Source organism: Hyperoodon ampullatus, assembly GCF_949752795.1.
Source record: "Hyperoodon ampullatus genome assembly, chromosome: 7".
In the NCBI taxonomy this organism is placed as follows: Eukaryota; Metazoa; Chordata; class Mammalia; order Artiodactyla; family Ziphiidae; genus Hyperoodon; species Hyperoodon ampullatus.
In genome coordinates, this window is record NC_136920.1 from 5643942 (window position 1) to 5670259 (window position 26318).

At 55.3% G+C, this 26318-nt stretch overlaps 1 protein-coding gene across 1 annotated transcript in view; it reads left to right on the forward strand.

Moving 5' to 3' along the window:
* Window positions 1-26318, forward strand: part of SHANK2 (SH3 and multiple ankyrin repeat domains 2) — a gene marked incomplete at both ends in the record, with an annotated part of 469126 nt that overhangs the window by 113193 nt on the left and 329615 nt on the right. The window contains 2 exons of the mRNA XM_079709253.1: window positions 11564-11630; window positions 12041-12211. Of these exons, the coding sequence (XP_079565379.1) occupies window positions 11564-11630; window positions 12041-12211 (238 nt within the window). The remainder of the gene's footprint in view (window positions 1-11563; window positions 11631-12040; window positions 12212-26318) is intronic.

Sequence of the window (26318 nt, forward strand, 5' to 3'; positions counted from 1 at the left end):
TCGCCTGGACGGGTGTCCCAGGAATGCTCAGGGTCCCCCTTTAACCTGGGGAGGCAGGTGGGTCATCCAGCATGGCACTGCCCATACAGCAGCCTCGCAGCCCTGGCTGCTTCGTCTGGCTCAGTGCCGGAAGCCCCTGGAGCCGGAACTTCCGGTGGTACGGATGCCGATTGCTTCCACTGCCGAGTGGGGCTCTCTCCAGGCAGCCCCGCTGAGGTTGGTGTGCAGTCCCTGAGTCTCCAGGTAGCACGTCAGTTTGCAAAGGCTCCCGGCTCCACAGGGGATTTGTCTGGAACCTGCAGAATTGCGCACGTCCTCCCTGGTCCGGAGCCCAGCCTAGAGGCGGCGGAGACTCCCTTGGCGTTTGTCTGGTGGAGTCCGTGACCTCTGACCCCCCTGAGCCTGGGGCCCAGTCCCCTCCCCGTATGCTTGAAGGATGCTCAGAAGTAAGATACCTTCCCAGGCTCCTGAGTCTTCGGGTGTCAGTCACTTCCTGATTCACCATTGGAGTCTCAGGTAGGGGACATGGCGTCATCTGGAAGGAAAACCAAAGAAGGAGACGGGCCGAGCCCGTGGTTTCCATCGTTGTCTATGTGTGGAGCTGTTTTCCAGTTTTGGCGAGGACGTGTCAGGATCTCAGAGCCGCCTATAAATAGCTCTGTGTTGGGAGGCACATTTGGCTTTGGGGAGAGGAGGATGCTTCATTCAGGGCAGGAGAGTGGGTTTCCTCCACATTCTGGCTGCGGATCCCAGGAGATGACAGTTTCGCCAGTGATGAGAACAGAGGCAGCTTCTCCCTCACCCTGATTCCAACTCCAGCGCCAGCCCGGAGGGGTGCAGCGGGGCCCACCGTGGGCACCACAGCAGGGCCACAGCATCTCCAGGGCACTGACCGCCCATCGCCAGAGCCAGGAGACCGAGCGGAATGTCCAAATGGGGCAGCCCAGCTCCCTGGCAGATTTACTGACACTCAGGTGCCAGGGTCCGTGTGCACCGCCCCTCCTCCAGCCCTCTCAGGAAGGCATCTCCTTGGAGCTCAGCACTGGACCAGGTGACAGGTGGAAAAGGATGCAAGTCCACTTGATACCTGGGCTCAGATAGGGTCATTTCCTCACGTGGAATGCAAACTTACGCAAACCAAGGAGAGCTTTAAAATAGACCAGATTAAGTGCTACGTGGCATAGGGCATGGCAAGTGGTGATGCTCAGATTATGGTGGCTGGGTGGGTGGGTATGTTGGTAGGTGTTTGGGTGAGTGGATGAGTAGATGACTGGGTGGGTGGGCGATTGGATGGGTGGAGGGATGGTTGTATGAGCAGGTGCATGGGTGGGTGGGTGAATAGGTGATTGGGTGGGAGCGTGAATGTGTGGTTGGATAGGTGTGTGGGTGGATGTAAGGATGGCAGGGTGAGTGGATAATTGGATGGATGGTAGAGTGGATGGGTGGATGGATGAGTAGGTGACTGGAGGGTGGTCAAACAGGTGGGTGGGTGGATGGATGGATGGATGGATGAATGGATAGATGGGTGGATGGATGGATGGGTGACTTGAGCCCACAGAGGGGGTTCTGCACATGGTGCTGGAGTCTTCCAGGAGACTCTCTGGAGGGGGCTGCCTGATACAGGAGGGGTAGAAGTAGATCAGCAGGAAGTCTGAGCGAGGACCAGCCAGACCGCCTTGCACTCTCCTCCCCTACCTGCCTGTCGAGTTAATTTTCCTGAATCAAATCTTCCCCTGGGTCTGTCCTTGCCCCTGGTGCTGTACGGAGCCCCCTCAGCTGTGTGAGCCTGACTGCACGTTCTGTTCCTTACGTTTCCCCATGGTGGTCCTTAAGCCCCACGGAGGGCACAGCGTGTTAGGAGACAGTGTGGGATTCCAGCCATCTGGTTGTGGGACAGCCTTGAGGGTAGGACTGGAGTTGCACCCAGGCCCCCAGTGTCTGACACAAAGCCTGGCACATAGTAGGTGTGCAGTGTCAGCTTCCTTTGTTGACCTGGAGAGGGACGACCGGCAGGTGCCCAGTGCAGTTAGGGGGTGGCACCTCACACCACCCGTGGGACCCTGAGCAGAGGGCACCCCCTGCTGCACCACACACAGCACTGACCTGCCCAGGCCCCCGTGTGCATCCAGCATGGCCCGTTGGCCCGAGACCTGGACCATTTTCAGGCACCCAGGATGGCTGCAGCCTGAACCTTTCCTCCGCTTACTCACTGAGGAGTGTGTCCCTGAGTCTGTAGGGCACAGTCACCTTGGTCCAGTGTCTGCCCACAGGAAATCCACCAGCATCGCTGATGGGGGAGATGCAGAGACTGGGTGGATGGGAGAATCTGCCTCATTCAGATGTAGATTAGAGGGTTGAAATAAGCGCCAGAAGTGAGGGGCTTACTGGGAATTTGGGGCACTTCCTCTGTGACGGGCCCCCTCTACTTGCACAGAGGCTAGACATGGGAATGAGGACGGGGCAGAGCTCGGGGTTCTAGAAGGACATCATCCCTGTGCATTTCCTCCAGGCTCTGATGGAGCACTGGGGTGTGGGCAGGCGGCCGCTGGGACACATGTGGGGTGAAGAGAAACACCCAGGACCTGAGGTGTCGAGATGCTGGTCACAAAGGAGCCTGGACCCCGGGCCCAGCCTCTTGTGAACAAGGCAGCCCCAACTGCTGTCTTCCCTGTGATGCTGGATCCTGCTCTGCAGTGGGACTTCCTGTGATGCCAGGTGGAGTCCCCAAACCTCATCTTTCTACGAGCGTAATTCCTTGTGAGCTATGTTGTCCTATATAGATTTTGAAAACATTCTTCAAGGACCAAATTTTGTGAAAACAAAACAAAACAAAACAAAAAAAGGATTGAAATCAAGTCGATTTGAGGTGTCAATTTCTGAGTTACAGAAACAGATCAAAAGCCCCGCCCTTGCCCTCGGCCATTCAAGTCCAGGAGGAAGAGGGAGCAAGCTTGCGGAGGGGGTTTTGCTGCTGGGGGGGTTGCCCTGCCAGGTGGAGAGGCGTCTGGGGCACCTTTCCCTGCCCACTGCATGCTGCTGTTGGGGAGAAGATGTGGGTTGCCCTTGCCTGCATGTTCCTGCATCCTCAGGACTCCCCACAGCCTGGTCACCAAGGCAGAGCCCCTGGAGGCATCGGGCAGCGGGTTCCATCTGACCTCGTTCCCCACACTCCATTGGCCTCTCGGAAGGGACCTCGTCAGCGTCGGCAAAGGGTCATGCCTTCATGGCGCATCGCCGTTGATGCTGCCCGGACGGTTGTAACACCTGAAATGCATCGTGTCAGTAACAAGGCAACATCTGAGGCTTTATAAAATGAGCCATGTTCAGGTGCTGACTGTGCCTCGGGACAAGAATAATGGGGACCCACAAGCATGAAAGCCTCACCCTGAGGCGGCTGTGTTAGGCGGGGAAGCACAGCCCCGCTTCTGCAGAGAGAAGGGGACAAGAAGGGCTCCACGCGTCTTCCCTGGAGGCCTCGGCGAGTGACCGGTGTGGACCACAGAACTGGCCGCCTGCCATCTGGGTCCTCCCTCACCCACTGCCCGGCCCCTGGAGACCCCTGGCGAGTTGCTTTACCCATGGCTGCCCTCACATCCTATGGTTTCTCCCCGCCGCCTCTCCGTTCCGTGGGTTTCTCCTTCCCTCTTCTCTGCAGAAGCCCCGGCTCCCTTAGCCTTTTTTTTTTTTTTTTTTACATCTTTATTGGAGTATAATTGCTTTACAATGGTGTGTTAGTTTCTGCTTTATAACAAAGTGAATCAGTTATACATATACATCTGTTCCCATATCTCTTCCCTCTTGCGTCTCCCTCCGTCCCACCCTCCCTATCCCACCCCTCTAGGTGGTCACAAAGCACCGAGCTGACCTCCCTGTGCTATGCGGCTGCTTCCCACTGGCTATCTATTTTACATTTGGTAGTGTATATATGTCCATGCCACTCTCTCAGTTTGCCCCAGATTCCCCTTCCCTCTCCCTTAGCCTTTCCCTTCTGAGTTCTTCACAGGACCCGCCAGTCTGTCCCCAGCTAGCCTCTGCCCTTCCCCCGCTCCACCGCATCCATCCTGCCTGTGGTGCGGACCGATGGGGCACGTTCACTACTCCGACCAGGAGTGCCTCCTCCCGGTAGCCTCGCCAGCACCCTCCCTGCGCCCACCCATGAAGCCTGGCGATGGCTGAAGAAAGGAGGGTACAGGAGGAGCCTGTGAGTCCAAAAGGGAGTCCTTGCTGTCCTGGATTTCCAGACATTTCCCCTCGAGTTGGACACCTGCCTTTCCTTATGGCCGTGCCCAAACGCCTGGCTTTGGCACGTGTTGCTGAGACGGTGTTGAGAGCAAGACGGGAGAAGGAAAGTTGAGTTAAGGGAGGGGGCGTGGAGGTGGGGGAGGAGGACAGGTAAGCCGGGAAGGGCTCGGTTCTCACTTTCAGATCCTGAAGAACCTGTAAATGGCAGCATCCGTCCTTATAGAAAGCGCATTTGCCTGCACTTTTCACAACAGAGAATTCTGTGGTCACTCAACCGACTCAGCACGCTAAATGTGCCTTGTCACATGATTGAGAACAATCTGTCATATTTTTCTTGTGCTGCTGTTTTTCTACTAAGGTGTCCAAACTGCGATTCTGTTACAAGTTAACTTTTTTTAAAATGCCATGTGATGAAAATCAAAATTATTTATAGACATCATTCTGTGCCTTGAAAATTAGATCAAGATTCTGGCCCTGCATGTCTTGAGTTATTAATAATATCTTGGCTTCAGCACTGACTGCTGTGTGATGTCAGGCAAGTGACTTAACCTCTCTGTGCCTCAGTTTCGTCACATGTCAAGTAGTCAAGTAGAGATAACGGTGCCCAGTTCACAGAGTTGTTGGGATCAAAGAGGCTCTATCCGTGTCAAGCCCTTAGAACAGTGTGTCTACCTAAGTGCTTGGTATAACTTGATTTTATTATTAGTATTGATATTGTATGCCTGGAACCAAAGAAAACAGACCCCAACCTTCTGCCTTCTTTACACATCAGACCAGCAGCCAGACGCTTGCTGGATGGAACGGAAACGCCGCCATCAAACCCAGCCCACTCTCCATCCTCACATCATACACTTAGTGGGATGCCCAAGCATGGGGTGGGCAGCAGGACAGGCAGGCGGCTGCTTCCTGCAAGAGAGGACTTTCCTGGCCTTGAAATCATCAGGGGAGAAACAGTCAGCCAATTACCACAAATACAAGTCTGCATTGTTCTCACTTGCGTCGTGGACTCGGTTCTTTTGGCCAGAAGAGCGCATGTGGCTTCCGTGCTGCGGTAACTCAGTTTGCAGCTCTTAAAGCTTTTCTTTGGAAGCATAAGCTCAGAACTGCTGGTTGCGGGTCCATCTTTAGGTTATTTTCAGCAGCTGTCCTGGGTGTGCATTGGAGTGCAGACGTGCGGTGTGCGCTTGTATGTTTCTGATGGCGTGTTTATTGTGGGCGCTTAGGGGACCTTTATAACGAGCTGTCTGCTGCTTACAGACAAGTAGTCAGTAAAAATCATGTGAACAACAATAGTAACAGCAGACTTTTTTAGGGCTTACCATGTGCCGGTCTTTGCTCTAAACCTTTACATACGTAATCTCATCGAATCCCCACACCAAACCCATTTTTTTTTATATTTGTTTATTAATTTGGCTGCACTGGGTCTTAGTTGTGGATCTTTGTTGCCACGTGTGGGATCTTCGTTGTGGCATGTGGGATCTTTAGTTGTGGCATGCAAACTCTTAGCTGCGGCATGCATATGGGATCTAGTTCCCTGACCAGGCATCGAACCCGGGCCCCCTGCCTTGGGAGCCACTGGACCACCAGGGAAGTCCCCCAAACCCATTTTAAAGTTGAGAAAACCGAGACCCGTGGATTAAGCGTCATGCCTGATGTCACCTAGTACAGGTATGGGATTCGCAGCCAAGCAGCCTGAGGCCAGAGCCCCTCTCCTCTACGGCACCTGTCTGCCAGGTTCACGTCAGGCTTCGGCTGGGGCCAGCCTGTAGGAATAGGTGAGCCGTGGGGAGCAGCGTCTCCCTTAGAGAGGAAGGCATCTCGGTCTCTGTCTCTCTGATTGAAGGTGCCTGCCTGCTTACCTTCACTCCCAGCAGAAGCAACAGCTCGGGAGTCTGGACAAGATTGCCCGGAGGCAAGTAGCCGCAGATAGGTCCATGTACCCGGGACCATCCTGCTAACTAGATAGGTTCTCCCTGCTCAGCTGTGGGCTGTCTCAGGCCCCTCCTCCCTCATCCTCCTTAGGGCTGGGTCATCCCCCCCACCCCCCAGCCCCAACCCCTGCCTGTGGAGGGATGGCTGTTCCAAAGCCCCGGTGTCTCTCCTAACACCTGCCTGACTGTTCAGGGTGGGTCCGTGTTCTCATATCTGACCTTCTCACCTTCTGATCCACACAGGTGGACTTTTACCTTTTTTTTAATTACGGTAAAATACAGGTAACACAGATCTTACTATCTTAACGATTTTTAACGGTACAGTTCAGCGGCATTAAGTACATTGCAGCCATCACCACCGTCCCTCTCCAGAACTCTACATCTGGCAAAACTGAAACTCTGTCCCCATTAAACAACAACCCCCCAGCCCCGGGCCCCCACCGTCTACTTTCTGTCTCCATGAGACTGACTCCCCCAGGGACCTCATGTGAGTGAAATCACACAGGATTTGTCCTTTTGCATCTGGCTTATTTCACTTAGTATAATGTCTGCAAGGCTCATCCATGTTGTAGCCTGTGTCAAAATTTCATTTCTTTTTAAGGCTGAATAATATTCTATTCTATGTATATACCACATTTTATGTATCCGTTCATCCATCAGTGGACACTTGGGTTGCTTCTACTTTCTGATTATTGTGACTAATGCTGCTATGAACACGGGTGTGCAAATATTTGTTTGAGTCCCCGCTGTCTTAATCTGCTCAGGCTGCTATGACAAAATACCATGGGCTGGGTGGTTTAAACAACAGGAATTTATTTCTCACAGCTCTGGAGGCTGGAAGTCCGAGATCAGGGTGCCAGCGTGGTCAGGTTCTGGTGAGAGCTGTCTTCCTGGCTTGCAGATGGCCACCTTCGTGCTTTGTTCTCACGTGGCAGAGAGAGCAAGCTCTCTGGTGTGTCTTCTTATAAGGGCGCTAACCCATCATGAGGGCCCCACCCTCATAACTTTATCTAATCTCATCCCCTCCTGAAGGCCCTACCTCCTAATACTGTCACTTGGGGAGTTAGGGCCTCAAAATATGAATTTGAGGGGACACAAACATCCAGTCCGTAGTATTCCACATCCTGGCCCCCAAATTCATGTCCTTCTCACATGTAAAATAACTTCTTCCACCTCAGCGGCCCCCAAAGTCTTCATTTGTTTCAGCACCACCCCCAAACTCTCAAGTCCAAGTCTCATGTAAATATCATCTAAGTCAGGTGTGGGTCAAACTTCAGGTACGAGTCATCCTGCAGCCAGTTCCTCTCCAGCTGTGAACCTGTGAAACCAAACAAGTTATGTGCTTCCAAAACACGACATTGGGTCAAACGTAGGGTAGACATTCCCGTTCCAAAAGGGAAAAATCGGGAAGTAGGAAGGAGCAACAGGTCCCAAGCAAGTTCCAAACCTATCAGGGTGAATCAATCAGACCTTAAGACGTAGAACTCTCCTCTTTGGTTCGGCATTCTGTCCGCTAGGCCCGTTGGGGCGGCAGTGTCAGCCACACAGTGCAGCAGGGTGGTCCTACCCCCAAGGTTTCTGGCAAAGGCTCTCTGACCTGTTGAAACCAAGGTGGCCCTCATGTTCTCTGACTCACTTTTGGGGTCATTTTCCCCTCTTTTTGAAGAATAGCACATGTTCGCAATTGAGTGGCTCTATCATGCCGTCTTGTTAAACCCTAGAAGTCCGACAGCCTCCCCTCGCTTCACCTGACTCTACCCCCTTCTGAGTAAACTGGCAGTACCTATGTGCGTATAATTCTGCAACCTCGTTATCACGTGATGGTCCAGCCACACCCTCAGCATTCTCTTCAGAACCTGCTTTCTCATTTCCTGCACCACGGGCAGGCTGAGGATTTTCCAAATCTCCAAATTCCAGTTCCTTCTTGCTAAACAATTCCTCCTTCAATTCATCCGTCTTTTTGCATTTTACCATCAGCAGCCCTCCAGCACTTTGCTTGGGAATCACCTTGGCTAAACGTCCATGTTCATGGCTCACAAGGTGTGCCCCCCACAAAACCCCAGGACATAAGTCGGCCAAGCTCTTGGCCACTTGATAACAAGGATCACCTCTCCTCCAATTTCCAATAACAAGCTCCTCATTTCCATCTGAGATCTGATCGGAATAACATTTAACATCTGTATTCCTACCATGCACCTCAAAACTCTCCCAGGATCAACCCACTTTGAAAGCTGCTTCCACATTTTTAGTTATTTGTTACAGCAGCGCCCCACTTGCACAACACACACACACACACACACACACACACACACACACACACACACACACACACACACACACACACAAAGAGATTTATTACAGAGGCTGAGGTCATGGCGAGCTGGAGGCCCAGGAGAGCTGATGGTGTAAGTTTCAATCCAAAAGCCAGCAGGCTCAAGACCCAAGAAAAGATGACGCTTCTCAGAGTCTGAAGGCTGGAAAAGAGAGATGTCCCAGCTCACAATCAGGCAGCAGGAGTTTCCTCTTACTCAGCCTTTTTGTTCTAGTCAGGTCGTCAGCTGATTAGATGAGACTCACCCACACTAGGGAGGGCAATCTGCTTTACTCAGTCTACTGAGTCAGATGTTAATTTCATCCAGAAACACCCTCCCCAAAACACCCAGAATAATTTTTGGCCAAATATCTAGGCCCCCTGTGGCCCAGTCAAGATGACACATAAAATTAACCATTATACAGTAACTGCTTTCAGATCCTTTGGGTGCATCCCCAGAAGTGGAGCAGCTGGATCATATAGTAGTTCTATGTGGAATTTTAAAAAAATATTTATTTATTTACTTATTTATTTACTTACTTATTTGGCTGCGCCAGGTTTTAGTCACAGCACATAGGATCTTCGCTGTGGTATGCAGGATCTTTTAGTTGCGGCATGTAGGTAGGATCTAGTTCCCTGACTAGGGATCGAACCCAGGCCCCCCTGCACTGGGAGTGTGGAGTCTTAGCCACTGGACCACCAGGGAAATCCCATATGTGGAATTTTTTTGAGAAACCTGAATGCTGTTTTCCACAGCAGCTCTACCATTTTGCATCCCCACCAGCAATACACAAGCCTTCCAGTTTCTCCACATCCTTGCCAACACTTGTTGTTTTCTGTCTTTTGATAGTAGCCATCCCGACGGGTGGGAGCGAACTTTACATTAGAGGGTCTGGCTGGAAGACGACGAATGATTCTTTTCTTTCTTTTTTTCTTTTTTTTCCTTTTTTTTTGGCCATGCCACGTGGCTTGCGGGATCCTAGTTCCTGACCAGGGATTGAACTCGGGCCCCCCGCAGTGGAAGCGTGGAGTCCTACCCACTGGACCACCAGGGAATTCTGACCAGGAATGATTCTGACCATTTGTCACGTAAATAACATTGGGTCACATGTTACGTGTAACCCTGCAGAGCCGCCCTTTCACGTTCACATCGTAAATGCCAGCACACTAGGTCATGGGCTTCTCAGGGCCTGTGAGGACCTCCTGCCTGGGTTCCTCACCTCTGTCCCTGTCGTGTTTCAAGATCCATGGTCTGAAGCCTGGGTCCCAGATGGGTGGCCACTGTGCAGGAGGCTGGTGAAGCGCCTTTCACCAGATGGTTCTAACCCTGCCCCTGAAATGGCCTTTGCTTTCCATTCCCACGGCCCCCGGCTGGTGTGGACAGGGGCTGCCATGACTCCCCTGACATTAGCAGACCGGGGAGGGGCTGGATTTGGCTACGGGCTGCTCCTGTTGGTGGCATCCTTGGAGGACACCTAGCATTAGGTGGGGCCCAAGAGTTGAAATCAATGTCACTTCCTAGGACGGAAGCCTGGGGTCCCTGGGTCTCTGTAGTGCCGCAGCCCCTGGCCCCCATGTGAAGCTGTATCAATCAAGTTCTCCAGGGAAACAGAGCTGGCAGGATGGAGATATATATATATTTAAGAGGTTTCTTGTAAGGGGTTGGCTCCCAGGACAGTGGGAGCTGGCAGGTCTGCAGTCTGAAGAGCAGGCTGGGAACTCAGGCAGGAGCTGGTGCTACAAATTGAGGCAGAATTTCTCCTCCAGGAAATCTCAGTTTTTGCTCTGAAGGCCTCCAAAGGATTGGGAAAGGCCCACCCACATCATCACTGAAAGTCGACTGACACTCCACGTGTGTGTCTGCAGGCTGGCATCTGAATGCCCAGCTCATTTGAGGGTGGAGACGGCCGCCCCCGGGCCCACCAGGTCTCCCTGTCTGGGGCATGGAGAGCCCTGCCCATGGGGGCTCTGGTTCAGGTCTCCCCAGGAGCCCCAGGCCACTCCAGGGGACTTCGGCTTCGCCTGTCTGGCTGTCGCAGTGCATCAGGGACCACGTGGCCTCTTTACTTTAGTCAGTGCATCTGTAAGGCTCAAGTTGGACTGTTTCCTGTAGGTGCTGGTTTCATTTCCGTGCACAGGTGCATGGGTGGAGTTTTTTTCTGCTTGAGTGAAAACCAGTGAACAGCTTTGAATGCTTTTTCGAGATTTCCCCCTCCCTCCAGTTAAGGGGACCAATCAGAGGAATAGATTACCCACCAGGGGAGGGTGTAGGGACCAGTTGGGCTTGGTGGGGATGCAGGACGTGGTCCATGGGAGTTTCCAGGCTCAGCCCCTTGAACTGCCCCCGCTGTGGCCTCCTGGGCCAAGGACTCTCTCACGTAGATTCTCACAGAATGATGGCCTCATTGTCAAAGAACTCCCAGGGGCCTAGAGAGGGGCAGTGTGGGAAGATGTGCCTCTGCCTGGGGACGATGGGTATTGTAGCTGCCATTTTAGCAGTTACGATTGGTCCACAGCATGGATGGGCCTTGAGGGCACTACACTGTTTGAAATCAGACAGAGAAAGACAAATACTCTATGATCTCACTCTGAGTGGAATCTAAACCAAACTCATAGAAAAAGAGATCAGATCTGTGGTTCCCAGAGGCAGGGGGTGTGGGAAGTGGGGGAAGGTGGTCCAAAGTTGGACTTCCAGTTACAAGATGAATTAGCCTGGGGGTGTCACATTCAGCACGATGGTTACAGGTAATGCTGCCACGTGGTACACGTGAAGGTTGCTAAGACAGTAGATCTCCCATGTTCTCATCACAAAGAAAAAAAAATTTTGTAACCATATGAGGTGATGGCCCTGAACTAAACTTATTGTGGTCATTTCGCAAAATACATAAGTCAAGTCATTATGCAGTACACCTTCAGCTTAGTGCTGGGTTATCAACTGTATCTCCATAAACTGGAGGAAGGGGAGTATCTCTTGTTTTTAAAAAAGGAAGTTCTGTTTGGGCTCATTCTGCTGTCAGGCCGTCAGGAAGTGGAAGAGTGTCGTGCACTTAGTGCTTTAACGTGATTCCCACTCTTGCAGGTGGCGATCATAGCTGGTAACTTCGAGCTGGCTGAGTACATCAAGAACCACAAGGAAACCGACATCGGTGAGTAGGCTGGTGGCGAACGAACCGTGAGGGGTTCTGTTGGATTGGTCACCTCGTTAGATTGGTTCAGAGTCTGCTTTTAGCAAACCTTCACAGGAAGCAGAGTGCTATAGCGTCTCCTCCGCCTCTCTTGCTCCAGTTTCTTAACTCTTGGCAGGGTTGGGGTAAGGGAAACCTTAGAGGTCAGGTGAGGACGCCGGCAGTGGCTGCAGGGCACTGCTGTCCACCCAGAGAACCAGATCACTTTGCAACTCATGGAGATGGGTTTCTGGGAAGATTCTGTAACAGACATGATTCCACTTAAAGTAAGAGATGGCAACGAAATGAAGCAGGAAAGAGCCAGGGGCATCCCCTCCCCTCCCTCCTCTGCATCCTTCCCACTGTCTGCTGATGACCACTCCCCTTTCTAGTACCCCTCGTGCCAACCAGGAGGACTGTCTCTGGGGCTCCTCCCCTCTTCCATCGCCCTGCCGGCGGCTGGGCCCAGTCTTGCATCTTGGAAGAGCCCGCTGGCCTGTTTCCTCCAGCCCCGGGCTTACACAGGACATGCAGCGGGGAGCAGTCCCACTGGACCAGCAGCGGTGAGATTTCAAGATGGTGCCATCCCATCGAGGGGGTGGGCAGCGGGGCTCCAGGGCGCCTGGAGAAGGAGCCAGATGGCGTCTGTGTCTTGTTGCCTGTGCCCCTCACCCTGAGTTTGGGGCTGGGGGACGAGCAATACCGTGTGTTTGGCTGTCCAGTCTTTACCGTGTCGAGTGTCTGGCGGGCGCCCGCCTGCCCCTGAGAATCGCACAAGGATGCGCGGCTGGATGCCTGCTTGCCTCATCCGGTCCCCTGAGCCGAGCATCGGGGCCTCCCAGACGCTGCGCCCGATGCTGACGCAAGTCCCCCCGCGAGCCGGGGTGGACCTCCTAATTGCCCTGAGATCCGGGCCTCTGCCATGGCCACATCAGCATCTTCCTAAGCACATTATGCAGATGGGCGAGTTGACGTCCGCAAAGTGCTTTAGGAAATGAACTGAGCTCTCCACCTCTAACCACCACCCCCCTAAGACGAGAGACCAGGACAGGCGGACAGGGTTGGCTTGAGGTCTAAAAACACCGGTTACTGTGAAGGGAATGGGAACTCTGTTGAGCAGGGCAGGCATCCAAGGAGACAGGTGTGCAGGCCCCAAGCATGACCGCGGGATGGTTAATGGCCCCAGGACCCCTGGATCTCTGAGTTTCTGCGATGGTGACAAACTTGGGGCTACCTACCCTCGTTGTTTTCACTTGCCCTTGCCTGGGGCCCGCACTCCAGGGCTCGGAGGCGTGAAGTGGTTTCCTTACCCAGCCGTCGGAAGGGAGCCGAGAGAAACTAGGGACTCTACCCCCTGCCCCCCAAGCCCAGCCTTCCACATTCACACCCCTCCCCACCCCAGCCATGAACCCATCCTGCTCAAAAAGTGCCCGTATTAAAACCCACATCGGGGAGGTTCCTGGCTTGTCTCTTCCATGTCCTATCTGGGATGCAAACACCTCTCTACAAACAGGTTTTCTTATTATAAAAGTAATACCTGTTTGTTGGGTGAACACATTTTAATTACCACTCACCCGATCGAATCAATGATTTCTTTAAACTGTAAAGGGCTTGCCCTGTCGAGCGATGGGGTCGTCACGGTGGGCACGAGCGACTTCCGTGGGTCACGGTGTGGGGATTGAGGTTTGAAGTCTGCCTGCTGTACCTTTGTAGACGCCCTGGGGCTCCGTGAGGATGTGGGGTGGCTTTTCCTATCAATCCATGTCCCTCGTTACCTGCACCGTGGGCTTTCCCTGGCATATCCCAAAGGGAAAGGATAGTGCGGAAACTCTCCTTCCCTGCCGGGTCCTTTCAGCATCTCCAAAGACGGGGAAAAAAGAGTCCTCCTCTTTCCTCTGGGTCGTCTGACTCAGCGTCTGTGATTGTGAACTAGCACACTGTGCCATTTAAGTGGATTCTATTGAAAATTTCACAGAGAGGTGATGAAGGGCATGGAAGCTGTGGGTCCCTCGTGGGTGCAGGTGTCACTCAATGTGTTCATTCTCAAACGCACGGTAAATCCATCCTAAGGTCCCGATTCGGCGTCCTGTTAACTGAACCTTGAGGTTTGAACCCGGTTGTTCGCTCTGTGCCCTGTGGCCCCCCCCAGCTTTGCATCTCCCCTCGTTACTGGCGGGGCTGGATGCTGGGCGTGGGGGTGGGGAGGGTCTGGCGCCGTCCCACCCCCCACGTGAGTCTGGCTAAGTCCCGCGTGCGGGTCCGTGCCTGCCATCTCAGAAAGCCGCCCTGCCTCTGGGGGAAGGAATAAGCCCAGGGAAACAGCCAACCCTTTCTGAGCCTGCGAGCCCAGCATCCCATGCTCCTCCAAGGATGCGGTCGCTGTCTCCGTGTGACCAAGGACGAAGCTGACATGGGACATGGCACTTGGGTTGAGTTCCCCCAGAAGCAGACCTTGAGGCAAGGATTTGAGGGAAGTGGTTTGCCGTGGAGGTGGTGCCAGGCGGCAGCAGTAGAAGCACAGAGAGTAAGTCTGGAAGGGATAGGATGCCAGCTCAGGTACCTTGACAAGCAGGTACTGCAGGCACCAGAGGCCCAGTCCCATCAGGACCTCCGGGGGGGGGGTGTCGTGGGAGCACACCTTGGCCTTGTCTCACCCCAGGGGCGAGGTGACTTGTACATTTACCCACCAGGTTAAGTTCTGTTAGTTCAGGCCTGCTCCGTGCCAGGGAGGACCCTCCTCAGGGAGACGCAGGGGCCCGTAGGGGCAAGTGGCCCACGTACCCGGCGCACTGAGTGCCAGTGGCTGTCTGTGGGCAGGGCTCCAGTGGCGTCTCCCAGGCGGGACTCTCCCAGAACCACGTGGTAGAGTGATTGGCCGGGCTGGGCCTTGAAGCCAGGCTCACGTGACTCTGGGGGGCTCTGGGCTCTTCACCGCCAGTCTCCCTGCCTCCCTGTGAGCCTAGAACAGGGGGCTGCACGCCAGGGCTTCAGGCAGCAACGCAGGCTGGGGCAGGGGAGGTTGGGGGTCTCCACACAGGCTGGCGCTGGATGCATGGGTGGAGGGATGGAGAGGGAAGAAGAAGGTGCTTGGATCCCAGACCGCTGACAGGGGGATGGTCTCCCAGGAAGTTCTCCTCTGGGCCTCCTGGTTCAGGCTTAGCGTTCTGTGACCGCCGGAGTTGAGCATCTCTCCGCTGAATTCTGCTCCCGAGGTGGGCTGAGAGGGCAGGGGCAGGGGAGGAGGAGGACACTTCGGGGGCAGCGTGAAGCTGGGCCTGGGGGCTGCAGAGGGGTCATCTGAGAATCAGTAGGATTAGGACAGAGGTACGGGCCCTGCAGGCCAGCAGCCCTGAGCTGTGCCATCAGGACGACCCCGGAAGAGGCTTCGAGGCTCAGGCAGGCCTCTCACCGCCTGTGTGTGAGTTTTCAGGGGGGGAAATCCTGCTCTAGAGCCTCCCTGTCTTCATCCAAGGCCCAGGTTAAGCCCTCACCTATGGAGTCCATTGTTTTCTCTCCCAGTCCTGGCTTCTCCCTGGCTTCCACATTGAGTTTTCACATTTCAAAGAGAAATGTCGGCCTTCCCTGGTGGCGCAGCGGTTGAGAGTCCACCTGCCGACGCAGGGGACACGGGTTCGTGCCCCAGTCTGGGAAGATCCCACATGCCGCGGAGCGGCTGGGCCCGTGAGCCATGGCCGCTGAGCCTGTGCATCCGGAGCCTGTGCTCCGCGACGGGAGAGGCCACAACAGTGAGAGGCCCAAGTACCGCAAAAAAAAAAAAAAAGAGAGAGAGAGAAATGTCTAGCCTGATGCTTCTCTCCCGCTGTGACATATTCAAGGACACTGCTCCTCCCGTGCGGGGTCAGGGTCCTCAGGAGGCCTTACCGAGGAAGGACACGGCCTGCAAGCTGCTCTCTGGAGGAGGGACAGAGGACAGGAGGCCGGAGGACAAGCTTTGGGGATAGAGCCACCCCCGTGGGGCGACCAAAGGGAAGAGTTCTGACGGGAAAACCTCAGGGGCCATTGGTCCAGAACTCCGACACCACGGCCCCCCAGTTCATTCCAGTCTCGAGAAGAATTCACGCCTCCCGGGAAAGGCGGAGGCAGCCTTTTTCCCCACTGTGCTGTGCTTGAACAGCCCTGGAAGGCCTGGGAGGAGCTGAACTAGCTGGTTCCTGAGGGGCCTGCTCTTTCCCCTCCTCCGCCATCTTCCCCGGAGCATCTTCTTGGTGCATTCTGTCTGCTTGGGCCCCCTGCTCATCTGGGGCTTCGGAAACATTCCTTTGTCCCAGGCCTGGCCCTTTAGGAGCTGATGACACAGAGGGCGATGTCCTCCTTGCGTCCCTGCCCCCGGGGTTCAGGAGTTCGTTGAAAGGACCGCAGACTCCGGACCTTCCAAACTGGGAACTGCCCATCAACCGCTGTCCCAGGGAGAACGGCACACGTCTGCTCAGAAAAGCAGCTCCCCATGCGCTCGGCCACTGTGATTGTTGTGTCCACCCCACTTCCCCCATGTCCCAGTACCCAGGCACCTCGGCTGCTTTTTCATCCCCCACCCCAGCGAGCCTTCTGTGTTTCTGGCAGTCGATCCCCTAGATGGGGAATTCTTTCCTGTTCCTGTTCTTGACGTGCTGACAGACACCCTCCGAGGCTCCCCAGTGGCCAGCAGTGCGTGCCAGGTGTGGGTGCCCCTGGGGAGCTCGTGTAGAAAGCAGGTGCTCAGAGCAGCCCCTCCCCCCCGAGAACCTGACCCAAGAGGCCCAGGGTGGCCCCTGCCATCGCCATTTTCCATCCTCCAGCAGTTCTGATGCTGGACATCTGAGCCCCAGTCCACCTCTGCTTTCCGGGACCTTCCAGGCCTGCCTGCCCTGCCCCCATGTCTGGTGGGCTTTTCACAGAACACGAGGATGGGGCTGCCATAACAAAATGCCACCAACTGGGTGGCTTCAAGCAGCCGAAATGTATTCTTTCATGGTTCTGGAGGCTGGAAGTCCAAAGTCAAGGTGTCGGCAGGGCTGTTTCCCTCTGGATGCTCCAGGGGAGGCTCCTCCCTCACGTTTCTCCCCCAGCTTTCTGCCGTGTCTCAGATCTCCTCTGCTTCCTCTGGTAAGGCCGTCAGCCTCTGTATTGGGGGCCCACCCGAAATCCAGACCATCTCTTCTTGAGATCCTGAAATTAATTACACCTGCGAAGTCCCTACTTCCAAATAAGGTCCCGATGATAGGATCCAGGGATTCGGACTTGGACACGTCTTCTGGGGTCTGCCATCAACCCCCCGGAGGGCACTCACATTGCTGTATGACTGTCACTCTGGCTGTTACAGTGCCTGACGCACAGTGGGGCCTCAGTAAATGTCCACTGAATGAATGACCCCCTCCCCCACCAGTGTTCCCACTCCACATTCAGCCCCTCCCCGCCCACTCTTCTTGACGTAAAATCCCAATTTCCCGGCACCTGGAGTTGGGTGTCAAGGAGCCGAGCCCTTGTGGGCAAATCGATTCCTGGATTGGGTGTGTTTGCCGGAGTGTAATGTTCTCTGCCCCCCAAGCATCGTCAGAGGCGGGGGCACGGGGCAGTGGGTCGTGGTGGGGGCCGTGCTCTCCGACCACACAGCAGGTCTTTCTGGGGCCATATGAGATTGGGGGTCTCCAGTTGGTTGTGTGCGAGGCTCCCTGGCCACATGGCTTTTCCGCTCCAGCTTCTGTGGCTTGGCTTCCCTGACCCCTGTGACCTGGGAGGGTGCTGTCAGAGTCCGTCTTGGTCAGGGCTGTCTTTCATCTGCCCCCGGACTCTTGAGTGGTAGGTGTCTGGTATGATTGCTGGGGAACTTCACAGGCCGTTTGCCTCTTGTTGCAGCCTCAGGAATCATGGTCGGGGTGCTGGAGAGGGATGGGGGGGCCGTATTTCTACCTTATGATCTTCAGCAAAATTTGACTTATAAGCTGTACCGCAGCGTAGCAGCGATCCAGAAGAATGGGGGACTCACGTCCTGTATCTGAGGCTGCTGGCTCTTGCCTCTGTCAGGAGGTGCCTGTGATGCTAGCTAGCAGGGTTGTGTTTATCAGACATTTAGTGGGGCTAAATGGGGGCTGGGACACCATTTTGGAGAACACAGCCTCACACGTCAGGATCCTGAACTCAGAGGAAATGAAGGTAAGACTCAACCTTTGCCTAAATCGTGTTGGGTTGCATTTTTGAAGATAAACATGGTGGAAGCGTCCCCCAGATTCCAAGTTAGGCGTGGAGTTGATTTTGGTGTTCAAAGTGAGCAAATTGAAATGCTACACATTTTCCTGACTTTCTACATGCAGCCTAATCAGTGGGATGCCTTTCTGAAAAAGTCCCTTTAACGGCTCGAATATCCCCCACCTCAAGCCACGGAGCCAGCCTTTGTTTTCCAGACACAAAAGTGCCCCACCGAGAAATCAGGGCACTTAGGAGGCTCCGCTGTGGCTCTAGGGGAAGACGCTAACCGTGTGGAAACACAGGAGGTGATTCATGGGCCCTCCGAGGTCTGTAGAATCCGGAAGTGGATCCAGCTTGCCATGTAGATAGAACCCTATCCCTTTAAAAGAGAGATTGCATCTTGTCGTGAAGCGTTTCTGTTCACAGTCCGGCCAGCATGTATGTTGCTGCTTACCGGAGCTGTGGTTCATTTTTCTTTTTTTAAACTCCCTTCCTCTTTAAAAAATTAAATGTGACCTCCATTTGGTTATTTCATTTGCCTACTCAGAGAAAGTGATGGTTTACAAGCGAGCGTGAATACCAAAGTTAATCCTTTGCTTGTTGTCATCCACTGCTGAGCTGCGGCTGAGTCCATGAGCCCAGCAGGTCTTAAAAGCTTTTGCCATCGAGCATTTGCGATGGCTTCTGTAGGATGGAGGTCCCCCAAAGCAAGGCTGTTGGGGAGCTGGGGAGCTCGAATCCGAAATAGTCATGCAAAGATTAAGCATGTTGCAAGCTGATAAGCTTTGGACTGGGATAACCTATTTTTTACCACCTTTGTTATTTTTGTTTTTGCCTGGCTCTGTGGGGAGATGCACTGTCAGATGGATTAAATGACATGGGTTGTTCTTCTTCAGCGGAACAAGGTTTGTTTTCCTATATCTTGTCCTTCCGCAGCTACGGGGAGAGAAGCGAGAGGTTTTGCTTTTTTTAAATGAAGTCCATTGAGCTGATGTGTGAGTTTGGGTGTCTGATGAGCCGCCCAAGGATCGCTTGGATACTGTTGCTAGGTTTCGAGATGGAGTGGCTATGTAATTACGTTTTAGATATGTATAGATGATGAAGAGAGGGAGGTGTTTTCAAACAGATTTCTTAATGCATTATTCAGGGTGGGGTGCGGTGTGTGTGTGTTTATGTGTGAGAATGTAAAATCTGTGCTGATATGGAGCTACGATGCTTTAAAAAAATAATAATACCTGCTTGGTAGCTATTCACCTGCTGTGAAATAAAATAGATCTGATTTGAAAGCAGCATTTCCTGGCATTGGGACTGTCAAATACGCTACTTACCATGAAACGTAGCAATGATATTAAGTATGCACGGCATCCTTTGTTTGCACGCAGAGCCGGCAGGTCCTGGGGAGAACCCAGTGTTCTAAACTGCTTCATTTCATCAGATTGACTCGTTTGGGGTCAGCACTGCCGAGCCTTCCCCTTGTGAGCTTACAGAACGAGCCTTCCCAGGGAAAGCTGGGCTAGTTTATTCCCTAGAATGATGCGGCCATCACAGCTGTTGCCTGGATGCCCAGAGAATATTTTCAAAGCAAGTTGCTGAGGGAGGGAGGCGTGATAAAGCCCCAGCAGACACAGCAGCCCGAGCAGACGCGAGCAGCCCGCTGTCGCCCCGTCACGGCTGATTCTGCTCCCGTGTCACCGCCCTCTCGGGGCTGAGGGAGCTGTGCGGCGTGCGCGGGCCACCCGTGCCGGATGCCCCGTCCAGCCGGGTGCGCGTGGCTCCCTCCTTGCCGTGTCCGGTGCCGCCAGCCCCCCTCTTCTGTGTGCCGCCCGGGCTCTCCATCGTCCTGCTCTGGGTGTGTGGTCATGCGCTCGCTGCTGTAGCTCCCTTCCCCTCCCCCAGGCATAGCTGTCTCCGAGTTTATCCCCAAATCCTGGAACATAGCTGATGCTCCGGGGCGCAAGCTAAGGTGAGGCCCGTTTGTGACCCCGCACAAGGGTTGCTCTTGTGTTCAGTCGGGATGGCCGACTCCCAGCCCTGATGTCCGGTGAGTGTCCACTGGGGATCCACAGTGGCCTTGGTCTGTCCCAGATGCTCTGTTCACTGGACTCCCGAAGACACTTGTCGTCTTGGTCCCGAGAGGGTGCAGCAGCGGCCGTGAGGCCTTGACCCCCTGTGCCCTGTGGGTTTCCCCTGCTGTGTCGTTTTTGCCCGTGTTCTGCCCCCGGGGCTCTCCCTGGCCCCTTCACATGCATGCGGCCTTGGAACGCTGCCTGATGGCGGCCCGGGCTGGGGACGTGTCCTCCAAGAAGTCCCCGGCTGTGATGCCCCCCGTGCAGGGGATGTACGTGGCTGCTGGAGCACGTGTCCCACCAGAGATGCTCAGAGGATCCGCCCACCTGCCCGCACACATCTACTCCTCTGGGTTGAACTGGTCCCCAACCCTGAGCCTTTCTTGGCTATTTGTTTCCCGCTCCTGCACAGTTTGGGCCCCTGGGGAAGACCCCTCCCTGACTCCATCCCCTGCGGACAAGCGGGAGCCCCAGAGACCCTCCCATCTCTCCCCGGCCTCAACCACACATTCTGTGCACAATTCCCTTCAAGGTGAGCACCTGCCCGTGTTGTAGCTCTCGAGCACCTCAGGCCCCAGCGCCTTTTATAACCATTATCGCGTAGCACCACCGTCATTGTCCGAGGGTGAGATTCATAGATAACATAAACTAACACACACATGGAATTTTTAAAAATCGGCGTAACATCCTAACTGTCCTGTAAGGAACGGAAGGCAGAGAGGGGTGGGCGGGGAGGTGGCCTGCGCGTCCACGAGAGGGTGTCCCACGCAGGAGGGCGCAGGCCGGGGGGGATGCTGTTCCCCTCCAATCACACTCAGCCTCATATCCCTGAGCGCCTCGGGCAGCTGTGACACGCCAGGAGGGCCCCGCCAGCCACCGGTGCTGCGGTTTCCTGAAATCGTGAGCTGTGCTTGGCAAAGTTCCAGACCAAACACCACGAACGCTCTTTCATTTAGGTAGTGGCTGCATTTCCGGAGAGCTCAGTGAGTATCCGTGCAGAAGGCAGTGTGTCTGTTGAGTCGGGGTGGGCGGGAGGTTATGCTCAGATAAACAGGCTTTGCGTCTCTACGAACGTCTGGAGGGTCACTCACAACTCACTGACTGTCGCACGACTGCTGGACATTTAGGGAGCCTGGCCCCTGCCCACCCCCTGTGACAAGTACCCCCCCACCCCCGACCAGCTATAGGAACGCCCCCCAAGGCCCCTGCAGCAGGGTGGACACCGGCCCATGTGGGAACCATAGCTGCGGTACTGACGGGGTGGTCCCGGGCACAGGTGGAAGGCAACCCCGGACTGCAGGCCGCTGCACCTCTGCATTCCCTCTCCAGGGGGGCTCCTCTCCGACCCCGAGCACCCACTGCATCTGATCCTCGGGCCTGCTTCCAAGACCCGGCCTCTGATCCCGTGTCCTGGGACACACGTCTCAGCCCAGGCCCATCCTTTCCTTTCTCTGAGGCTGTGTTCAGACCCAGTGGAAGTGGGTCCGAGAGCGGGAAGGAATGAGTGGGTGCCCTTGGGTCCCTGGCTTTGCCACTCACCCTGCTTTCTGCAGCTCTGCTGGGCCTCCCCTCCCCTCCCCCAGCCCCCGGGTCCCCTCGGCTGGGCTCTGGCTTTTCTCCACCCCACGCCATTCTTCTCGCGCCGTGACTGTCCCCCTGGTGGACATCGTGTCCCAGCTGAAGGGCTGGACTTTTGGTGGTCGATTCCCTGCAGATGGAGAATGTCTATGCCTGTGGGAGGGAGTGGGGAGGGGCTGAAGCCAGCATTAGGGGCAGCGAATCCCAATGGACCGTAGAGTCGGGATGGCTCCCTGGAGGAGGAGGCAACAGGCTGTCTTGATCTGAACAGCAGAAACAGTTAATGCTATCTCAGTGCCCTTTCATGCCTGGATCGCACTCACTGCTTTTGTTTGATCCCTGCCAGCGAGGTGGCACTGTCGCTGTCCCCATTTTACAGATGAGGAGAGTGAGGCTCCCAGACTCAGAAATGCGTTCCATGTCGAGGTCACAGGGAGCTGGGGTTTGGACCGAGCCACCCTTAGCTGCCACGATGCTGTCCTTGACCCTTTGTGCATCCTGGACCCTCCCTTCCCGCTCCCGAGTTTGCTGCTCTCCCCACCCCCCCACCCCACCCCCACCCCCCACCCCCGCTCACCGGCAGTCCTGCCTCCTGGGGGGTCGGCAGGCAGCTCCCCAAGGCTGCGCACAGAGGAGCACTTCCCCGCGGACAAGCCGCCACCTTCCAGGAGGGCCCCGAGGGCACCCGTCCTTCCCCCACCCCCAGAGCTCTTGGCTGATTTTACCAGCACCTTCTGGGTTCTGCCTGCAGAGCCCATGGGCCCCCTCTGCACCCACCGCGCAGTTGCCCCAGCTCCGGTCTGTCTCCCGTTGACACCAGCTCAACGGGAGCTGGTGCAGGCTCCTGTCCCAGAGCCGGCACAGCGGTGACGGGACCTTCCAAGGAGAGCAGCCCTTGGCCATTTCCAGCCGGGGCTCATTATCTGAGCCATTTCATCCAGGAAAACCAGTGTCCCTGCTGCTCCGAGATGTGCCTTAGCGAGTGGCCTGTAGGATGAGGAACAGTGGTACTCACCTCTGGCTCACCCAGCACCTCTCCACCGGCTCATCCCTCAGGGTCCCTTCCTCTTCCTTCCCCTTGACCACATCCCCATCCCCACCCCCCTTCTCCTCCATGCTGGCTGACCTGTGCCCTAACTCTGGTCCTCAGTATGTGCCTCTAGGGGGTGGTTTCCAAACTCTGCTTTAGCACTAGTGAGTTAAGTGCACCTGTGTCACAGACGAAGGCTCCAGTACAGCCGAAGGAGACCAGGCTTCTGGAACTCACTACCCACCCTTAATTCCCACATCTGGGGAGACGGTCTAGTGGGGCCTCCTGAAAAGAGAACAGGCCAGGCTCCTCGGAGATTCACCTCTGTCTTAAGGTTTGCACACGCCCTCCCCCCACAGTCTTCATGGTGAGAGCTGTAGAAGGTCAGGGTGTTTTCAGAAGTAATCGTCTTTTGAGGGGGTGACAGTTGGTGACCCCAGGGAAACCCAGACTCAGAACGTAAAGGAGTCCAGAGGAAACTTACAGACGCCTCCAGAAACCCAGGCCTCCCCCAGGAGGTCCCGTGCCTGGCCTGAGTTGGGGGGCGGGGACGAGAAGCCTCCTTCCCAGCGGGATGCCTGTCATCAGGAAGCAGTGCGACCCTGACCTGGAGCCCCACGTCCTGGGGACGGGAGCCTGTGATTCAGAGAGGCAGGGCTGTCACAAGGCTGTTCCGCTCGGGCAGTGGCACCAGGAGCTGCATCTTTTCACCCCAGCCCGGGGCACTCCCTGTAGGATCGAAGGACCAGCCAGAGCAGATGGCCCTCGGCTCCCCCAGGCACGCACCCCCAGGCCGCACTAGGAAGACCCGTCCACCTCCAGGTTCCTCGATGCCGCCCACCTGTGTGGCCTTCCCTTCTAGCCGCTTCCACGTGGCTCAGACGGCTGCTGGCCCACCCGCCTGCCGCCCTCTGTCCACCCACCCCCTTTCCCAGGGCACCTTTGCCGCCTCCGTGGGTCACCCCCGCCTTCCCCGTGGTTCTCCCAGCAGGGGCCCTACCCCGCCACACTTTCTCCCATTTGCAGGATTCCCTTCTGCATTCAGAGTAGAAACTTACTTCACCGAAATCGGGGTGCACGGTCCCCTGGGCTGGATGGGGTGCTCCCGAGACCAGGCTCTGGGCCACTCCCCATCCTTTACCACCACAGCGAGAGTGCTGGGTCCCATCTGGGCTCTGCTCTGACCCCTCACCTACGACCTTCCGTTGTAGGGTCCCTGACTCACCAAGCCTCGGAGCGACTACAGGACCCCAGGCAAGGTCCCCGTCAGGCTGGTGTCCTGATGCCAGGAGAGGGGGTCCCTCCCCTGGTGTCCTGCTTTTAAGGACCCATCCGTTCTCAGCAAGCCTGGCAAAGCCCCACGTGGCCTTCAGGAAAACGCGCACACCCCGGAATTTCTGGACTTTGGGGCGTAGAACCAGCTAGAGTGTGCACATCTCAACTTGTTAGGAAATAGGCACAGGAAGCTTCCCTGTCGTGAAGGTGCAAAGGCGGCTGGGTAGTGGGACCAGAAGAAAACATTAGGCCAAGTGCCAGGAGAACATGGGTTCCACCTGAACTCATCTGTGGGACCTTGGGGGAGCGCCAGCATCTCTCCCGGTCTCAGCAGCGACTGCAGGCGTGAGCGCTGTCTCCACTCTGCCCCACGGCTGCACTGGGGGCCCTTTTATGATTAGGGCTGAGCCCAAATTCACATAGAGAGAACTAAGTGTCTTTTCTTGAAGTTCTTCGTGGCTTTGCAAGTATTTGATCTCATACGCAGGCTGAGGGCTTAGAAGACTGTGTGGGGTAAATTCGACTGAAGGCAGAAAAAGGTTTCTGTTCTGGGTTTAATGAGAGAGAGTGGAAAGACGCTTAAGGTGGCTTTCAAGAAAGAAGAATTGTCCACATGGGCACAGAAGAGGTGCCGATTTTAGCCAAGCTAGAAGGGACACATTGATGCTAAGGGAGCATCAGGTGGTCAGAAGGGAGGCCGAAGAAGAGAAAATCATCCTGTCTTGGCTCGTGGGGTGATGAGTGTCAAGTTCTCAGTCATCCGGGTCCAGGCACAAAACAGACATCAATTTACACTCATCCCTGGGGCCATTAGCCACACGGGGTGCCCTGACCAAGGAGACCACCAGATGGGGGCGTCTCCAGGAAAAGGACGATAAGTAGCCCCAGAAAGCATTTTCCTTCCCCTGGACCAGACCTTTGGGAGGTCCACGGGTGTCCTCCACGGGAGAGCTGGGAAGGGAAGGCTGGACAAATACCACGGGCTGGAGGGGCAGGATGCGGCCGGAGCTGGGCTGAGGGCAGGGAAGCAGCCCGTCCCTTAAATCACGGTGGCATCATTCATTGTTGGCCAATGGCCGGTTCCAGGTTCCGTGATCCTCCTGCAGCCAGCGGGGTGGGGAGGGATGCTACTCCAGAGAAAGGACCGGAGAAGGGCAGGTGACGAGTGCTGGTGAGCACAGTGGGCGGTTCCTACAGAACTCTGACTCAGACAGCTTGATGACTTCCCCAGGATCACGTGCTCATCGCTGGGGTGAGGTCGGGGTTCAAGCCCAGGTCTCCGACTCTGCCTCTTGTCCATCACATGCCCTGCTTTCTTGTAGAGTTTTCCAGCTCGTGGAAGCCAAATTCGACATGGATGTGCTCCAGAAGGGGAAAAAAATTTCAGAACACTGTGTTTTGCTCCTTTGGTTACGCATTTATCGATGTCCTTTTTGGTGCCCAGAACAGATAATCAAATATTGATGAGGAAGAGTGATGACAAAATTGTGTGACCAAGGGCTTGGGGTGGAAGTGGGGGGCAGGCGATAATCTTTGCTCAGTTCTCGCTGGGGCCACGCTTAGATCCGCTCCGCCAGGCGGACAGCTCCCAGACAGCACCAAAGCTTGTGTGAAGGACTCCGAGTCCTGGAATTCTCCAAGGCTGGGGGGTAAGGGCACTTGTCAGTGTTCAGATGGGCCAGGCCAAGAGGCAGTCAGAGCACTGGGGGGGGCCATGCCTGTGGCCCCAAGAGAGGACGTCCTGCCTCTAAATGCTTGCTCGGCTGCATCGTTTCAGTAGAATTCACCGCCGTCGCTCAGAGCTAGGGACACCTGTGGTTGGCAACGAGGTCCTGGGTGTCCATTGCCTGTAGGGCCTGGGACAGAGTGGGCATCCAGTAAACGTCAGGTGACATGTTTAGACGTATATTCTCTTCATTCCGTCAAAAGCATGCTTTGTATTGAAGCCCTGCATCCCCTGCCCCCGCCCAGACCCTGCCATCTTTCTGGCCACACATGTTTCTGTCACCGACCATCCAGTGTCGGTGAGGATAGTTTGTCCATCGTGCTGACCACAGGTCACCGGTGCTGGGAACAAACCCAATTTTGTCTTCTCGGTGTCACCATTTAGCATCCTGATCCCGTGAGATGCTCTCAAACAACACCAGAGTTTTATGTGAACTGGCAAAAAGTTGGGAGAACGGTAAGAGCGGAGGGTGACGGTGGCTGCCGTAGGCCCTTGCCCTCCATCGGGGTCTTTGCAGTGATGCTGAAGAAGGCAAGTCTCCCAGGTGGTTCTGCTCAGCAGCTCTCTCGTGAAATAGCCTTGGATGTCGGCAGCGTCTCCCACCTGCCCCGGGCCATTGGCTGAAGGGTCAGGGATCCTGCCCGCTCCCGGCCTGAGACCTGCCATTTCCGTTTCCTCATTTCGCTCATTACATGTCTCGGGCCACTGTGTCCTCTTGTCTCCCGAGCAGATGTCGCTCGTGGGGGCTTTTTGAGTGTCAGCCGTTGGAAGCCTTCCCTCCTTCTGCTGTTCACACGTCTTGCCAGAGAATG